Source organism: Talaromyces proteolyticus (assembly GCF_021365285.1).
Source record: "Talaromyces proteolyticus strain PMI_201 chromosome Unknown BGW36scaffold_1, whole genome shotgun sequence".
Taxonomy (NCBI): Eukaryota; Fungi; Ascomycota; class Eurotiomycetes; order Eurotiales; family Trichocomaceae; genus Talaromyces; species Talaromyces proteolyticus.
The window spans coordinates 232,611-250,373 of NW_025764277.1; the positions used below are offsets into that span (position 1 = coordinate 232,611).

Here is a 17,763-nt window from a genome sequence, read left to right on the forward strand (position 1 = left end):
GTACTACGTCGTAGGCTGACTGTAGCTCGCAGCTCGCCGACTGGCCCGCCCCGCCCGATATTTCAATCATAAAAGCCTCCGCAATGCCCATCATCGCTTCTTCAAGCTTCCCTCGTGCCATTGTGATCCGAAAAGCAACAATGCGGTCTGCGCTGTTGGCTCTCTCCCTGGGCACCGCCCTTCCGGCGACGTGGGGTCAATTCGTCGCCGCCCCGAACGATCTTATCTCGACAAAGGGGCACATGGATATTCCCGTGCGATACAAGGAGGTTCCGACTGGCGTGTGTGAGACAGACCCGTCCGTGAAAAGCTACTCGGGCTATGTGGATGTTGCAGAGGACCAGCATATCTTCTTCTGGTTCTTCGAGGCGCGCAACCAGGACCCGAAACACGCTCCATTGACAGTGTGGATTAACGGAGGTAAGTAACGCATTTAGATGGTATACTTACTGTATATGGCCATTCTAATTGGAGTCTTTCTCTCGTCCGACCAGGCCCGGGCTCTTCGTCGATGATCGGTCTCTTTCAAGAAAATGGACCTTGCGGTATAGATATCAATGGCTCTGTTTACAACAATCCTTACTCCTGGAATAATGTCAGCAACATGCTATATATCGACCAGCCCACCCAAACAGGTTTCTCCTATAGTATTCCAGTCCCCGCGTACCAAGATCCTACCACGGCTGATGTGATCTCTTTGCCTAACAACACCTGCCCTGAATATGCCGCCGACTTTTCCTGTGGTACCTACTCGTACCCCAATGTCACGTTGACAGCCAATTCAACCGACAATGCGGCCCCCAATTTCTACCGTACTCTGCAAGGCTTCATGGGCGCCTTTCCACACTACTCAAGAGAAGGCTTCCATTTCACCACCGAGAGTTACGGAGGGCATTATGGACCTGTTTTTAACGAGTATATTGAACAACAGAACGAACATCTCCAGCACGGAGCGAAGAAAATTAAATTAGAGAGTGTGATGATTGGGAATGGCTGGTATGATCCGATTATTCAGTACCAAGCATACTACAACTTCACGGTACGTATTCCTTATCTCTTATATACTGTATATGAAAGTTTTCTGAGAATCACGGCCTAACGATCGTCTACCATTCATAGGTCTACCCCGGAAACACTTATGACTACCTCCCCTACAACGACTCAGTCAGCTCCTTGTTGTATAACAACTTGTACGGCCCTGGTAACTGCCTCTCGCAGCTTCTCGATTGTGCTGCTCGTGGTATCAACGATATTTGCAGCACGGCCGACAATTTCTGCGCCAACCACGTAGAATCAGTCTATGATAAATACCTTGGCCGTGATGAATACGACTTCCGAGAGCTGACTCCCGACCCCTTTCCGTACGATTTCTATGTTGACTACCTCAATACGCCCTCTGTGCAAGCTGCAATCGGAGCCTATGTCAACTTTTCGGAGAGCAGTAATGCCGTCAGTTTAGCTTTCTCCAGCACAGGTGATGATGGCCGTTTGTCGCACACCACAGAGGATGTCGCCAAACTGGTGGAACAAGGGGTTAATGTGATCATGTATGCCGGGGATGCCGACTACAATTGCAATTGGTTGGGTGGCGAGGCTGTGTCTCTCGCCGTGGGCGTCCCCCACTTCTCCAGTGCTGGGTATACTAATATCTCTACGGATGATGACGTTGTGCACGGGCAAGTACGACAGTCAGCAAACTTTGCGTTTGTGAGGATTTACGAGAGTGGCCATGAGGTACCTTTTTACCAGCCGCTGGTATCTCTATCACTTCTTGAACGTGTGATTAATGGATTGGATGTTGCTACCGGAAAGGTTCGCATTCATCCAGGATATAAGACTGTCGGTCCTTCGAAGAGTACCTACAGAGAGGGTAACGGAACTGTTCAGTGGAAGGTGTTGCCCACGGATGCTATATACAACACGACAACAAACGCCCCCAACCCTATCAAGAAGGCGGCTCGTAATTTGTTGCAAAGGAATGATCGACCATTTAAGCCAAAGTACTTGTAAGCATCTACGACAAATACTCTAACAATTTTGAATATATCAAACATTTAGAGAATTGTATTCTTAGTTAGGATTGTACATGACATCTATTTTAATCCAGCCTGTGGGTTTCGAAAATATACTAAAGTTTATCATGACGACGCCTGAGAGGCAACAATCTTCTCAATCTCCGCAGAAACCGCGGCAGCCACTGATTTAGTATCAGCAGTACCTCCTAAATCAGGAGTCAACACGCCATTCCTGCAAACTTGCTCGAGAGCATCCATAAGCACATCTGCAGCCGATGCCTCACCAATCCACCGCAGCATTTCCCCCGCCGACCAGATCGTCGCCACCGGATTCGCAATCCCCTTGCCAGTAATATCAAAAGCACTCCCATGTACCGGCTCAAAAATCGACGGGCTCCTGCGCGTTGGATCCAGGTTACTCGACGGCGCAACACCAATGGAACCGGCCAGGGCCGCCGCCAGATCTGATAGGATATCCATATGCAGATTCGTGCCTACAATCGTATCCAGCGACGCGGGCTTGCACACCATCCGCACAGTCATGGCATCAACCAGCATCTTATCCCAAGTCACGTCGGGGAAGTCGCGCGCCACTTCGCGCGCGATCTCGTCCCATAGCACCATCCCATTCCGCATCGAGTTGCTCTTGGTCACCACAGTAAGGAATTTGCGTGGCCGTGACCGCGCGGTCTCAAAGGCAAATCGCATGATGCGCTCGATGCCTACGCGTGTGAAGATAGCTACCTCTGTGGCTGTTTCCCATGGTTGGTGAAGGTGGCTCCGGCCGCCTTGGCCGGCGTATTCGCCTTCTGAGTTCTCGCGTACGAGAACCCAGTCGATATCCGAGGGTTTGCAATCTGCTAGACGTGGTCGTGTTCCTGGGAACATGCGCACCGGTCGTACATTTGCGTACAGCTGGAGTGGGCCGCGAAGAGCGAGAAGAAGGCCCCAGAGGGAGATGTGATCGGGGACATCTAGATTGAGTGTCAGTATACCGCAAATATTCTACTCTGATAGAGGGAGGCGAGGCAGGATTATACCAGGAGCGCCAACAGCGCCGAAAAGACACGCGTCGAATTTCCTTAGCACGTCCAAGGCGTCGTCTGGCAGGTACTCTCCGGTTTTCTTGTAATAGGCTGTGCCCCAGGGAAAGTGTGTGAATTCGATTTCAAAGGTCTTTAAGGTTTTGACGAGATGTTCGATAACATCGATTGTAGCTGCGACAACTTCGATGCCGATGCCGTCGGCAGGAATAGAGGCTATATTGTATTTCTTTGGAGGCATGATAGCAATCTATATGTTTCTTTCTTTCTTTTTTGAATTATTTTGATTTGCGAGGACTTTTAACGAGGGAGAGTTTTGTCTTCAAATGTAGAATTGGCTATATGAAATTAAGGTATTATGCTTATATATAGTTCAGTTAAATCGCGTCATATTTCAGCCGACAAGAAACTCCTCGCGAATCTCTCGAGGATGATACCTAAAAAGAGTCCACTTCAAAGTCAACCCACATTTCTGCATGCAAAGAATCTAATGGAATTACCGAAATCATCACGCATTATCACTGTTGGCAGGGTTGTGGGGTGGTGGGATGTTGCGGATCGGTAGAAAGTTCAGCCTGTGGCAGTATGTTAGCTAACTACAGTATCTTTATTCTCGGAAACTGGCTAAATTGGGAGCATTCGTCGATATATGTAAATTTCATTAGGAAAAAGAAGGTTATATAACTGAAAGCCGAAGAAAGGATAACAATAAAGCTTGAAAACTTCATTTTGAAAGATGTTTGATGGATTCACCAGCTTCGACATCACCGTCGAACCAGACGTCACCATCCACGGTGTCTCCGGCGGCTCAGGCCCAGCAATTCTCCTATTACACGGCTTCCCTCAAACCCACCACATCTGGCACAAAGTCGCCGACGAGCTCGCCAAAACCTACTTCGTCGTCGCCATAGACCTGCGCGGATACGGCCAATCCTCAAAACCCGGTGGCGGCGAGGGCCACATAAGGTATGGCAAAAAGGCCATGGCGCGAGACGCCGTGCGCGTTATGGACGAACTACTCCATGGCAAGACGCAATTCTACATCTGCGCGCATGACCGCGGTGCTAGGGTTGCTCATCGCTTGTGCGTCGACTACCCGGAGCGAGTACATAAAGCCATATTCTTAGATATCTGCCCAACACTGGCGATGTACTCGCAGACAGATATGGTCTTTGCAAAAGCGTATTTCCACTGGTTCTTCCTCATCCAGGAGGCGCCGTTTCCGGAGACGTTGATTTTGGCGAATCCGACGACATGGCTGGAAGGCTCTATGGGAGCACGACATGCTGGTCTCGGCCCATTTACAGCTGCCTGTCTGGCGGAGTATAAGAAGAATCTGACAGACACGCAGACTGTGCATGCTATGTGTGAAGATTACCGGGCGGCGGCGAGTATTGATCTGGAAGAAGCAAAGCAGGATATCGCAGAGGGGCGGCATGTACAGTGTCCATTAACAGTGTTTTGGGGAGCTCATGGGGTTATTGAGAAATGCTTCGATGCTGTTGCCGAGTGGAAGAAGGTGTCGACGTCGACAGTGGAAGGAAAGGCGCTTGATTGTGGTCATTATATTCCAGAGGAACGACCAGAAGATGTTTTGGCGAGTGTTTTGGAGTTTCTTGTAGAGTAAGATAGGCTGAAACCTTTAATATATTTCATAGGATTCACTAGAGAAATTAAAGTTGATAAGGAGGAATGTAAGTGGATGATATATTTGAGCCCTAATTATCTTTTTCGGCAAGAGAAGGATTTGCAATTCATTCGCCCATGTTGACGACATGCTGTGTAATCACTACTCATATGATCTAAAATTGGCTTACACTTGAGAATTCTGGAAGTGGTCATCTGAGGATGCAATATTCATGTACAAAAACACTGAAAATAAAAATTCTAAATCAATCATAGTTTTGACGGCACCCACTTTGGCTTCGTCTTATTAGCAAACGCATGCACACCAATACCAAAGTTCTCCCCCTCCGTAAGCTTCTCCATATACTCCTGCTGCGTGCGGATCGTGGCGCCCTCAACACTCGGCGTCTCCCACGCTTCTCTGATACCATGGCGAGTAACAATAATCGCGTCAGGTGACAGATTCGATATCTTGCGGGCAAGCTCAACCGCTTCGTCAACCACAGACTCGGGCGTCTTACTGATCTTATTGGCGAGGAGATAGCGCTGTGCTTCTTCGGCTGTGAGTTTCCGGTTTGCCATTGCTACTTCTGAAGCTATTTGCAGCCCGGCAATGCGAGTGATACGCGCCAAGCCACCTGCTGCAGCGTACAGACCGACTTGAGCTTCAGGGAGGCCGAATGTTGCAGTTGGTGAGGCGACAACCATGTCACTAGAAAATCCTTATCAATGTAATATTCAACGAGAGAAAATAAAGGTAAAACAAACCAATTTAAGCAAATCTCAAACCCTCCACCCAACGCATACCCATTTACAGCAGCCACAACCGGTTTCTTGCCTCGCCTTCGACTCAGTCCCGCAAATCCGCCGGGTGGATGGGCAAGTCCCTGCTGGCGCGGCTTCTCGTCCGAAGTCCTGTTGCGCTGCTCAATCAAGTCCTGGCCGGCACAAAACGCTTTGGCGCCCTTGCCAGTGATAACGGCTACGCGGAGGGAAGGCTCCTTGTCGAACCAACGGAATATGGCTTCGGCGTCCCAATGGGCGTCATAATTGAGTGCATTGCGATGTTTTTCGCGGTTGATGGTGACTAAGAGCACGTGTGGAGCTGGGTAGGAGAGGAGATAGTATTGGGAGGATGGGGGCTTGCTCTCGAGTTTGTCGGTCATGGCTGATGTGATTGATGTGGTTCAGGTGGTTGATTTGGTTGATTAGGAGTGATGGTGTTTTGTTCTAGTTGGTGAGTATGGTTGAGGTGATAATAATAATAACAAATCATAGCTCGGCCAAGCTCTTATAGAACGCGGGGAACTCGGCCAGTACTCCACAGTCTCCGCTGGGGCCTCGGCTTCTCGGCTGGCACCGCATTCATTCGGGGTATTTATCACTGTACATTAAGAAGGAAGGATAATGATGAGTATTATATAATATGATAATATATTTATAAACAAGTGCTATCGACAGGTGGAATACAATAAGAAACAAGAGCAAACCTCATTAGTGATTGTTATGATCTCATAGAACACCCAAGGCTTGTACTACTCAAGATTCTATCTATGATGTATGTTTTAGTCCTCAACCCGGTGGAACTGTCCATTGGCAGTGTCAAAATCAAAGAAGAGTCAGCATCGAGTTCTTGTCCCGGATACCAGCCAGGTTGCCATCCTTGACACGCTTCAGCGTCAATGCAGCAATCAAGGCTGCACCGACACCAGAACCGTCTTCAGCGGGCATGATAACGACCTTGTCCTTCTCATCGTCTTTCCAGTCAAGAATCTCACGCAATGCACGAGCTCCACGAGCCTTGAAGTGTGGGTATTTTGTGAACACGGAACCATCTGCACCGACGTGGCATCGTTCAATATTCTTCTTAGTGCAAATTGCAGCGACGCCGCAAGCAGAAAGTCGAGCAGCTCTGGTACCAATAAGTTCAGCCAGTCGACGGCACAGTTCGAGCTCAGGTTTCACAAGTTTGAGACCAAGAACGCGTTCAAAGAGCTCTTGAGTCTCCTGCAAGTTCTCGAAGGGGTCTTCTTCAATGGCGGATAGGAAGGACGCATCCAATGAGTAAGGTTTTTTCAATTTAGACACATCTTGACCTTCGAAAATTAGACCAGGTTTGATATCAAGGACATCCAATAGAGCTAGGCGAAAGATTTCACCAAGGTACAAGCCAGCTGTCATCTTTTCAAAGGCTTGCTGGCCAGGTCGAGGAGAGTCGCGGTCAATGATGATATCGTACTTTGTAAGAGGGAGCACGACATGCTCGTTATCAAAGGCTCCGTATTCACAGTTGATGGCGATAGGGGTATCAGGGGGTAAGTTCAGGTGTGCAATCTTGGGAATAGATCCTGCATCCTCCATATATGCTGCATTGACACCGGTGCCGAAAATGCACCCAATCTTCATTTCAGGATCGGTATAGGCCGAGGCAATCATCGTTCCAGTGGTGTCATTGATCAAAGCCGTAATTTTGATGGGAAGACCCTAGACTATGTCAGTATCAGCCGTGCAGCACCGTGTTCACTCACATACCCTCTTTTTCACCACTTCTTCGAAAGGTGGAACGACATCCTTGCCTTCCACGCCGTCAATGTCGAATCCCTTTGTCCATCGTTGAAGAACGCCGTGGTCAATATATTCCTGAGTAGCGGGATACGAGAAGGTAAAACCCAGTGGGAGGTGGGACAGTTGCTCGTCTTCGTGGTGGTATTCGATGAATTGCTGCAAGCAGTCGGCAATGTACTCCCAGAGTTCTTCGGCGGTGCCGGTCTTCAATTCTTCGGGGATCCGATATTTAGATTGCGTGATGTCAAATTCTCCGTGTTCCTTGGTCAACTCGATTTCACAGACCCGAAGGTTGGTGCCGCCCATGTCGAGAGCAAGGAAGGTGCCCTGTTCGTCACCAGTGGGGAATCCGAATACCCAAGTAACGTTCATAGGCTTGCGTCGTAGTTAATATACATTCGAGTTCCAATCACATTCGCAAAGGCTTACGATATTGCCCCCTTCGACAGATAATCCTATAATGATTGTAATCAGCATCACCGTATGGACAAGAGACAGACAGCCAACATGTGAAAGTACCTTTCTCCAGCTCCTTGACGAAGTGAGCAACAATCTCCTTCAGCTTTTGTCGGTCAACGGTGAATTGCTCTTCAAATTCTTTAATCTGGCTCAAGAGATCCTTGGGGATATCGGCCATCGACCCTGTTGCGCGCCATGGGTGCTTCAGTCTCATCAATGGCCGACGGTTATCATATGCATGGAGGGGAAGCAGCTACTTACCCTTGCGGGACGGCCGGCGCCGGGGTCCAATTCCAACCATGATGGCGGTGTGAGATGCAGAGCAGGTAGTCAATAGAATAAACAAACTGAATCAAGACAGTTCCTCTGTTTCTGGTAGAAGAGGAGAAGGAAGGAAAACAGGGAGGGGAGGCAGTCCAAGAAGGCAGAGAGCAGGACCAGACCACCAGGCAACGTGGGGCACGGCGGGAGGCAAAACTTAGCAAGCAAACGGTCAGCCAAATAATAATCATTATTCAACCTTAGTCAAAACGCAAGTGGGCTGTTCTCCCAGTTCGGTGAGCTCACTGATTCGATCCCAATATTCAGTTATTAATGGTCTGCCGGTCATCGACTCTGCCAGCCATTGGGGTAGCTTGATTGCAGTCAGGGTGATCTTCGGGACGTGATCGTCGGATCAACGTTGGACTCCATATGCCACCGTAACGCAGAGACTAGATTCAATCTTGATATTTTTGGGAAGATAGGATAACAAAAAAAAAAAAAGGAATGTTGGCTGACATCCCATGACCAGCAGCAGCTCCTCCATAACCAATAGTCTCTTCGCCGACTCCAGCCACGGTTCCCCCGCGCATCCCCACGCCTCACCGCTAGTGTTTTCGAAACGCCATCACGAAGAATTGCAGAACCCCTGCGGCGACCAGTCATATTTACACCGGTTTACTTGTCTATGATTGGGTTGTCTATTGCTCACAGCCTCTCCTATAAGCAAGTTCCTGACTTCACTGTCTAGTAGCACACATCTATACAGCATCATAAACATCATTATCATCAAACTATGCCAATATCGTTCGTATATGCATGGATGACTGTCCATGTATCACAGAGCCGGTTTCTTATCCAGATGCGGAAAGACATGGCCTAGTCCATTGTCTCCACCGCTTCTGTAACTGGAGAGGATCTCATTCCCTTCTTTTTTCTCACCCGATGTCTCCTCTGACTCAGCCTGTGTCTTACTATCGTCCCCTGCCTTTTGCACGGCCAATTGCTTGTGAACGCGGTCCTGGTGGCTATTCGATATATGCAGAGCCCGGTCAACATCTGCAGTCAGACGTTCAACCTCGTCATGGAGTAGCTCATCTCGTGTCTTCTCTGGCTCTGTTTCTCGCTCTCTTGCCCCCTTATCTGGATTGGTTTCCTCCCAAAGAGCTTCTAGTTCGTCTGACCACCCAAGAGCCTGTGCTAGTTTGCGTACGCCGGCATCACAGTCACCGAGAAGTAGCACATCATCAGCACGGGATCCAAGACCTCCCACCCGCTCCATGTTGATCAGCAAACGAGGTGTCTCATCGCGACAAAAGCTTGGTAGACTTGCAAATGGCTGGACCGTCAGACTGGTACCCATGACGATGCACAAGTCAGCGGTTGCGGGGAGTTCGCGGTTGTGGAAGAATGCCTCAGGAAGCGCTTCGCCGAAAAAGACGATATCAGGCTTGACAAGCCCATTGCATTGAGGCACTAGGCAGTGTGGAACATTGCCCTTTTCCACGGCCTCTCTGATGAGATCATCCGGATATTCGGTCTTGCAGTCGATGCAGCGCTGAGAAGCGAAGCTTCCGTGAGCCTCAACAATCATATCCCCCGGGACACCCGCCGCCCGTTCCAAGCAGTCGATATTCTGTGTGAACAGTTTCAAAAGGAGGCCTTTTTTATGTAGTAGCGTGATAAACGAGTGAGCAATGGTCGGTCGATACTTGCCTGGATAGAGCTCTTTGGCAAGGGTATAGAACGGTACTGGGTTTTCTCGAAAGAAATTAATACTGAACACGGCTTCGGGATCGGGTAGGTCTAGATGCGCCAGGTTTGAGTAGATGCCCGTATCTGGCGATCTGAAATCGGGTATTCCAGCAGATGTACTAATCCCCGCCCCAGTCTATCACTGTAGTCTCAGCAATTTGATGCGAGGGGCGTAGAGTTTTGTCTTCTTACCAGCACCACTATCCTCCTGACATTTTTCTTCAGAATGTGGTTCGCCACAGACTCCAAGTCGCGCCGCTTCAACGTCGAGGGAGGTGTGCTCTCATCTATCAGTGTAGAAGCTTCGTTGCCCATTTTGCCCCGCCGACGTCCAGCTTTGGGATGCGAGCGTCGCGGTTTATGATAGCGGCCTATGTTGGTATTGCGGTCGCGAGATATTCAGACTTTGGCGACAGATATGTATAGAGACGTGTCTGCTACACGCGTCCAGCTGGTGCAAGAAATGTTTTTCTTCAAGATGACTTTGCGATGACGATAAGTGGTGCTGCGCTTCGATAACGGCGAACAAGCCAATCCCGATGCAGTAAAGCGCAATAATATTCAAAGAAATTGCTAGTCCTCTATTACGAGCTTTTGTTGAAGTGGCCTTTATAATAATATTGATAAACCAGAGAATGGATGATCAGGCCAGGTGTTATATAGTTTAATACATCTCTGCCTGATCTTGGTCTTGCAATAAAAGTTTTAGAAGAGCCTCAATCCGCATTGACTGATGAGGCAGCCACATTCCGTGATACATGTATCTGTATCTGTATCTGTATCTGTATCTATATTTATACTTATATCTATATCTATATTTATATCTGTATATATATGTATTATGCAAAGTTAAGACTCACCAGCAATTACGACGTTTCGTGTGACCAATCACGGCGGGCCTTGCGGCAGTACCTGACACCGATCACCTTCTGATTAGTGCTAACCTGTCAACATTTCGTCCCCGCAAACATTCGTTCGCCTGCGTGACCGACATGTCCAAAACCAACGGAATCGCCGATTCCAATGGCCATGCAGTAGTGCAACCCTCGTCGTCGTCACCGGATATTTTCAATGCCAGCTCGGTCTCAGAAATCAAAGCAACGCTCCTACACTTGCACGACCAGGAAGCCGCCGTGACCGCCCGCCTCGATGCCCTAGTCGCCTCGCAGAAGGACTTTTCACGAGAACTCGGACGCCTCGATTTCCTGCGCGCGCACCTCGGCTCCCAAGCGAGCACCACGCGAAATATCAGCAATGGCATGCTCTCTGGAGCTGCAGCGACTGCCGGTCGTCTCTCGAGTGCTGTCCGGCGCCTAGACCTGGAGCAGGTTCGAGTCAAAGCTACATTGGAGGTGGTGGAACAAGTCTCTGAGCTAAAAGCATGCGTGCTAGGCGTGACCGGGTCCATGGAGGGCCCGCAGGACTGGGAGACTGCCGCCAGCTATCTGAACCGCGCGTCCAAGATCCCACCCGAGGTGGTCAATGGCGCATTTGCTGCGCGGATTGTCCCAACGGCTGAGGTACCTGACCCGCCGAATGTGACGTTGAAGAATGCCTCCGAGTCTCTATGTGGGCTGTTCTTGCGGGAGTTCGACAAGGCAGTCAAAGAAAACAATGGTGCGAAGATTACGCGGTTCTTTAAATTGTTCCCCCTTATTGGCAGGTCAGAGGTCGGGCTGGATGTGTATGGACGATATGTGTGTCAAGGAGTGGCGTCGAGGGCAAGGTCGAATCTCAGTACCGGGGCTGGGAGTGCACAAGGGAAGGATGGATATTTCTATGCCAACGCGCTTACAAAGCTGTTTGAGCATATTGCTCAGATTGTGGATGGCCACGGAGGACTGGTCGAACGGCACTATGGTTTGGGGAAAATGACGCGGGTTATTGAGAGATTACAGGTTGAGGCTGATGTGCAGGGAGGGATCATTATTGACACATGGGGGGATGAGAAGAACGTCGACCGCAAGTTGACGGATATCAAGTCGTATGCTTTTACATTCTTAGTACAGAGCTTTCTACCAGCACAACGGTCGACGGGAACACCTCGTACGGGATCCCCAGCCAACAGAGACGGCGGTCAGGCTGCAGCGAGTGAGGACGAAGGAGTCGATATGAAAGAAGTGGATAGTATTCTCAACGAACTTGCTGTTATGCTTGGCAGATGGTCTCTTTACAGCCGATTTCTGGCTGACAATTGCAGGGTGAGTTTACTCTACTTAGTGAATGCTGTGTTTATGCTAATTTAAGCAGCCCCCTGAAGAGGACGAAAATACCGATATTTCCCTGACGCTTCCCGACTTCTTAGTGGGATCGTCTCTGGCTAAGAAGATTCGAGAGCGCTTGATCACACCATTCAATGCGATGACGACCTTTTTCTTCCGTCGCTCAGTGGAGAAAGCGTTCCAACTAGACGAGCAGCCTTCCGGGCTGACATTAAATCCACACAAAGCGCTCAGTTCTGAGCCTCCTCATATCACGTCTGCCGTCGACGACATTATGTATATTGTCAACAAAGTCCTCCGGCAGTCTATTGCAACCTCGCAAAAGCAAGTTGTGATTAATGTTGTCCCAACATTATCACGTATATTGGGAGCCGATTTTATTGGTATGGTGCAACGGAAAATGCGAGACGAATATTACCCCAAGCCGCCTGTACAGGGAGCGCAACCGCCGGAGCAGACTGTGATCGCCTTTCTTGTGCTAATCAACAACCTGGACGTTGCTGTCGACTACATTCGAAGGATTGTGTCTGGCCATGTTGACAGCAAGCAGAACCCCGGTGACTCCACCAGTGGTAATGGGGCGGATGAAGCGCCTGGGGGATTGGAGTCATTATTTCCTCTCTCCGACGATGCTGCTGTCGTTACCCAGGCCCTCCAATCCCTCTCAACCAGTTTCGAGTCCAAGGCCAATGACTTGCTTTCGGACGGAATTCAAGTTGTATTCAACAACGTGGTGAAAAACCGTCTACGACCGATTCTCGCCGACTCGTTCCGGGACATTGAATATCAACCGCAAAGCGCAGACGACCCAACGAGCACGTATCAGAGCTACGATCATGAAGACGACGAAGACGACGAAGCCAGCCGCGCAGAACTAGTGCGACCTCGCTTTGCAACGGCCTGGGCGGAGCTACTACTGCCAATCTCGCGGATCCTCACCCCAGCGGCGTTTAACCGCCTACTAACAGCGACGGTTGCATACCTGGCGCGGCTATTGGAGAAGAGACTGTGGTCTTATCATGGGCGCGTCAACCCACTTGGTGCCACGCGACTGGAGCGAGACATTGCAGGGATTGTCAACGCGGTTATCGAGGTTGGCGGCACGCAGGGTGCGCCGATCCGGTATCGTCACCGGGACGCTTTTGCACGCTGCGTGCAGATGACTATGGTGATGGCGATGGATGACGACGAATGGGAGGATGTGGTCCGGGGGGGAGAGGCGGCAGAGGTGGTCGACAAGCTGCAGGTTGACGAGCGGTCGCGGGCGCGCGCGATGGTGCGGTAGTCTTTGCGTCTACCCTGTATGCATATCATCCCATCACACATTGCATAGCATATCTTATCTACCTATCGAATATCAATTGGTGGTTGGTGTCACCGTCACCGCTGAATGGTACTCTTATATGTATAAAGTATATATTTCGAAGTGGGCTTAACATGGTAGTTATTTTAAAGTTGGTTGACGACCTGTGTGACTGCTACCATGGTGGCTGAGTGTATGCCTGTAACCCATCGCTACATGAGTCCTCATTTTTTCCTGTTGTCGAGATCGTCGTAGTACAAATATCAGCACATATCTTACATTCCATTCCACCTATTACATGCTACATTGGCCTCGATCATCGCCTGATTGTATACAATTGAATACGGACCAGTAACATCAACGTAGAACGACAAGCGTCTGGATATCATTATTATCGCGTGCCGATGTCGTCCTGGCGTCCCTCAAACACCCGAGCCATCGGGCAACGAGGATGACGGACAATGCACGTGATCGCGCACAAACAAACTCCTTGCGTGGGGAGCTTATTATCAATAGTATCCAATATCATTATGTATACTTATGTTTAATTATTTATAGTACTCCGTATATTATATCATTATTCCAGCGAAAGAAAATCGTGAATAATCTTTCTCTCTGCAGCCAATCAGCAGCACGGCATTGAGCCTTATCTGCAGCCAATAGCGGGTGCAGCGCGAAACATGGTAAGCTCGATTCGCTAGGCTGCATGCGGAAAGGAGCGGGCGTGCTAAGCCTGCGCCGGGACCCGCCTGAGTGGAGGCGCGAGCAGGGGCTTTATCTCTGGCCAATCGTGGCGAGGCCCTGGGGACGGCGTTGCGAATTCTATGACCGTTTATCTCTCTCCTCGGACTGGCGATAATACACCTATAGTAATATTTGTGGTAGTATAGAGCGCAATAGTAATATACACGGCATCCTTGTAAGTGTAGTAGCACCGAACAGCCACTGGTGAGAGAGATAGTGCTACAGTAGTACAGTAGATAGCACTGATACTGCCACAGCATAGACTGGTCCTTATCAGACTTGATAGTTAATACTGGCTGCAGGATGCAAGAGACGTTGAAGTACTAAAGCACGCTGTGCCCGCTAAGCGCGGCGGCTGGAAATCGTCCCTATCGATTAATTCTTAGAGTCGATGGCTCTGATACTTCGATAATGCGACGACTATGCTTGTGATCAGCCTTGCCATGGGGCAATCCCACGGCCGCGGCTCTGGTCAGCTCTGGCCTGCTCTGGGCTGACCTGCCGACCAATGCCGGCTGCGCTGCTGGCACTGGCGCTGGCATTGGCATTGGGACTGTCACTGCGTTGACTGGAATCATGACAGCGTGCAGGATGGAAGAAAAGCAAGGCGGAGCAGGATTGTGATTGGCCCGCAGCAGATCGACCCGCCGTCCGATTGCGCTCCGAGCATCAGACTCTGGACAGCCTGTTGCTGCAGGTGCTTGCCACGCTGCAGTCTGGCTCGCCTGCCGTGACCATGACGCTGTTCTCATTCTCCTCTGGCCATATCGGTTATCACTATCATCGATCATTATTGATCAATCGTGAATTGGCACTGTGCGAGGTGCTCCTGGACGCATATCAATCGTCCATGTCGATTGCCTGACAAAATCTCAGCCCAACCACTCACGATCCAGGACAGGACTCTGCAAGACCCCCAATCTCAGCTCCCCTTAATACGACGCGATAACATTGCTTTTCCCACCAATTCCTTTGTCGCGCTCTTTCTCCGCGGTCGCGTGAGGGCTGAGCAACAATCGAGTATTGATTGTCGTCTAACTAGCCAGTGCTTAATATTCCGCTCCACTCGATCGAAACGCGCATTCCGACCACGATTCGCCGCTCGCCCTTTTAATATTAGTTTGTCGCGCTTGGCACTGGGCTTAGCTTAGCCTATCTCCATTACAATTGCAAACACAAATCGCAAATCATCCCCACGACAGCTTCCGCCGTCCCGTATTGCGCCGGCCCACCCCCGAGTCTTGCCTTCCAGAAAAATATATACGCTGCCTGGCCCTCGCATTCCACTCGGCAATTATTTAATATTACCCTGGCTCCGGCTCTCCCTCAATCGTCCTCTCCAGCTCCCTGGAGCAGACATTGACGGCTGTCTTGTTCATTTGTTCCGTGTAGCATACATACATCATGTCGTCGTCGTCCGGCCAGGCGCCATATGCGCCCGAATATGCTTCCTACAACTGGACCGGTGCTCCTGCGGATTTCAGTCTGGCAACCAATGCAGATATAGGCGGTGATTCATGTATGTTCCTTTTCTTCTGTTTTCTGGCGGGCCATGGCTGACTCTTCAGACACTGAAAATTTGAACAAATGGTACCAATCCGGTGACCAAGCCTACATCATCGTTGCGTCCGCTATGGTCTTGGTCATGGTCCCCGGCCTCGGTTTTCTATACTCTGGCCTCGCACGCCGCAAGTCGGCGTTGAGTATGATCTGGGCTTGCATGGGGTCCATGTCCGTCATCACCTTCCAGTGGTATTTCTGGGGCTACTCGTTAGCTTTCTCTCCTACCGCCACCAATGGCTTCATTGGCAACTTGCATAACTTTGGTTTGATGAATACACTGGCTGCACCGAGTCCGGCTTCGCCACTTATACCGTCTCTGCTGTTTGCTTTTTATGAGGCAAGCCAATAAGCCAAACCTCTGTGGACGCTTGAGCAATAGCTGACTTTTTTTTTCAAGATGCAATTCTGTGCTGTCACTGCCGCAATCGTCATGGGTGCAGTTGCCGAACGAGGCCGCCTTCTACCCGCCATGGTTTTCACTTTCATCTGGGCTACAATTGTCTACTGTCCTCTTGCCTGCTGGGCATGGAATTCTAATGGCTGGGGATTTAAATACGGTGTGATGGATTACGCAGGCGGTGGTCCCGTTGAGATCGGCTCCGGTCTGTCTGCACTCGCCTACTCTTGGGTTCTCGGTCGTCGCCAGGAAAGAATGATGCTCAATTTCCGCCCACACAACGTCTCGCTCATCTTGCTAGGAACGGTGTTTCTCTGGTTTGGCTGGCTAGGCTTCAACGGCGGTTCCGCCTTTGGAGCGAATCTCCGCGCCACCATGGCCTGCTGGAACTCCAACATTGCTGCTAGTTTTGGTGCAATTGCTTGGGTTCTCCTTGATTGGCGCCTGGCCAGGAAGTGGTCAATGGTCGGATGGTGTTCCGGCACTATCTGTGGACTGGTTGCAGCCACACCCGCTTCTGGTTTTATCACCCCCTGGGGAAGCGTTGTTTTGGGAATTGTCACTGGCATTGTTTGCAATTATGCTACCAAAGGTATGCGATTTTCAAATCACATGCAATTACACCAACTAACTGTCTTGCAGTCAAATACTGGATTAAGATCGATGACTCGATGGATGTGTTCGCTGAACACGGCGTTGCTGGAATTTTGGGTCTCCTTGCCAATGCCCTGTTTGCTACAGATGCCATCATTGGCTTAGACGGCGTCAACGTTGGCATGACGAACCCTACGACTGGGGGATTGCAGGGCGGTTGGATTACCCACAACTACCGCCAGCTCTACATTCAACTCGCATACGTGGTTGCCACTTGTGCATATTCATTCGTGGTATCGGCAATCATCGCCTACCTAATCAACCTCACCCCTGGCCTCAAGCTGAGGGCTTCCGAGGAAGCAGAGCTGCTTGGTATGGATGACGACCAGTTAGGAGAATTCGCCTACGACTACGTCGAAGTCCGAAGAGACTATCTCGCCTGGACCCCGCAAAAGACATGTCAGCTTGAAGACGGCCATGAAATCCCTCATGCCGACCGGTACGGCATTGAGGCTCACAGCACAATGCTTGAGGCTCCCACACCCGAAGACAAGCGCAGCGAGGAGATTACCGAGCCCCACGAAGAATCCAGCAATGGCATCCCACCGGCACCGCGACAGGCGGCCCAGCAAGACCATCCTGATCCTCATGGTCCTCCCGCGGTCGAGGACGAGAAAACTGCATAACCGCGCCTTTTCTTGGTGGTGCCTTGTCTTGATTGGCGCTCTTTCTTGATTCATTGTATGGAGTTACTCCCAGGAGTTGCGGTCTGATCTACCAATTTTCTTTCTTCACTGTTTTGATAAATACCCCACCTCACGCCTCGCATCCACCCATAGCTACTTTTCTCCACCTTACTATCAGCCTGGCTGAATGCTCCTTCCTGTACCTCTACCGCTGTGATATAAACCAGGCGCAATTTCGTCTCCTTTCGGTCAAAAAAGTGATCTTTGTGGATACATACATCATCACGGATTTTTCATTTTATTCTATTCATCTACACCTGTGTCTTTAGGTACATACATTATGATAGACCAAAGCGATTTTCAATTACTGTATTACTCAATAACCCTATATTCAGCTTAGATCATTTACCCGTCGTATAATCATGAGACGCATGGTGGTTAGTGTACATGTAGGTAGTGGATGCAGGTGAAATGAATACTGATTGATATAAAATTGTATAATATTTCCATTCGCCTCGTCTATCATAATG

General features: G+C 49.9%; 8 protein-coding genes across 8 annotated transcripts; 4 read left to right on the top strand and 4 right to left on the bottom strand.

Annotated features, from left to right (window-relative positions):
- Nucleotides 1-140: 140 nt before the first annotated feature.
- Nucleotides 141-2,010, top strand: BGW36DRAFT_353192 (putative serine carboxypeptidase; the record flags this gene model as incomplete). The annotated part of the gene is made up of 3 exons (XM_046213411.1): nt 141-420; nt 495-1,039; nt 1,120-2,010. 3 exons carry the CDS (start codon nt 141-143, stop codon nt 2,008-2,010), a joined length of 1,716 nt encoding a protein of 571 aa, XP_046077362.1.
- Nucleotides 2,011-2,138: 128 nt separating this feature from the next.
- BGW36DRAFT_285764 (uncharacterized protein) lies at nt 2,139-3,299 on the bottom strand (the record flags this gene model as incomplete). Its single annotated transcript, XM_046210353.1, has 2 exons — nt 2,139-2,989; nt 3,056-3,299. 2 exons carry the CDS (start codon nt 3,297-3,299, stop codon nt 2,139-2,141), a joined length of 1,095 nt encoding a protein of 364 aa, XP_046077363.1.
- A 364-nt stretch (nt 3,300-3,663) lies between these two features.
- On the top strand, nt 3,664-4,757 carry BGW36DRAFT_366105 (putative epoxide hydrolase). Its single transcript, XM_046214711.1, has one exon. It carries the CDS (start codon nt 3,795-3,797, stop codon nt 4,683-4,685), a length of 891 nt encoding a protein of 296 aa, XP_046077364.1. The 5' UTR covers nt 3,664-3,794; the 3' UTR covers nt 4,686-4,757.
- Nucleotides 4,758-4,954: 197 nt separating this feature from the next.
- Nucleotides 4,955-5,850, bottom strand: BGW36DRAFT_392531 (putative carnitinyl-CoA dehydratase; the record flags this gene model as incomplete). The annotated part of the gene is made up of 2 exons (XM_046217707.1): nt 4,955-5,396; nt 5,453-5,850. 2 exons carry the CDS (start codon nt 5,848-5,850, stop codon nt 4,955-4,957), a joined length of 840 nt encoding a protein of 279 aa, XP_046077365.1.
- A 442-nt stretch (nt 5,851-6,292) lies between these two features.
- Nucleotides 6,293-7,886, bottom strand: BGW36DRAFT_284767 (putative hexokinase Kxk; the record flags this gene model as incomplete). Its single annotated transcript, XM_046210262.1, has 4 exons — nt 6,293-7,168; nt 7,217-7,624; nt 7,679-7,704; nt 7,769-7,886. The coding sequence occupies 4 exons, from the start codon at nt 7,884-7,886 to the stop codon at nt 6,293-6,295; spliced, it is 1,428 nt and encodes a 475-aa protein (XP_046077366.1).
- Nucleotides 7,887-8,807: 921 nt separating this feature from the next.
- Nucleotides 8,808-10,039, bottom strand: BGW36DRAFT_285754 (putative SIR2 family histone deacetylase; the record flags this gene model as incomplete). Its single annotated transcript, XM_046210350.1, has 2 exons — nt 8,808-9,860; nt 9,917-10,039. 2 exons carry the CDS (start codon nt 10,037-10,039, stop codon nt 8,808-8,810), a joined length of 1,176 nt encoding a protein of 391 aa, XP_046077367.1.
- A 677-nt stretch (nt 10,040-10,716) lies between these two features.
- Nucleotides 10,717-13,231, top strand: BGW36DRAFT_286688 (COG4 transport protein-domain-containing protein; the record flags this gene model as incomplete). The annotated part of the gene is made up of 2 exons (XM_046210437.1): nt 10,717-11,929; nt 11,985-13,231. 2 exons carry the CDS (start codon nt 10,717-10,719, stop codon nt 13,229-13,231), a joined length of 2,460 nt encoding a protein of 819 aa, XP_046077368.1.
- A 1,860-nt stretch (nt 13,232-15,091) lies between these two features.
- Nucleotides 15,092-17,643, top strand: BGW36DRAFT_1219 (ammonium transporter MeaA). Its single transcript, XM_046209290.1, has 4 exons — nt 15,092-15,512; nt 15,562-15,893; nt 15,954-16,545; nt 16,596-17,643. Exons 1-4 carry the CDS (start codon nt 15,398-15,400, stop codon nt 17,231-17,233), a joined length of 1,677 nt encoding a protein of 558 aa, XP_046077369.1. The 5' UTR covers nt 15,092-15,397; the 3' UTR covers nt 17,234-17,643.
- The last annotated feature ends 120 nt before the right edge of the window (nt 17,644-17,763 follow it).

Excerpts from the sequence above, each read along its gene's own strand:
- BGW36DRAFT_366105 (XM_046214711.1), top strand. The coding sequence starts at position 3,795 with ATGTTTGATGGATTCACCAGCTTCGACATCACCGTCGAACCAGACGTC.
- BGW36DRAFT_1219 (XM_046209290.1), top strand. The coding sequence starts at position 15,398 with ATGTCGTCGTCGTCCGGCCAGGCGCCATATGCGCCCGAATATGCTTCC. Across the intron at positions 15,894-15,953 it reads TGCTGTTTGCTTTTTATGAG|ATGCAATTCTGTGCTGTCAC; the intron begins GCAAGCCAATAA and ends TTTTTTTTCAAG. Across the intron at positions 16,546-16,595 it reads TTGCAATTATGCTACCAAAG|TCAAATACTGGATTAAGATC; the intron begins GTATGCGATTTT and ends ACTGTCTTGCAG.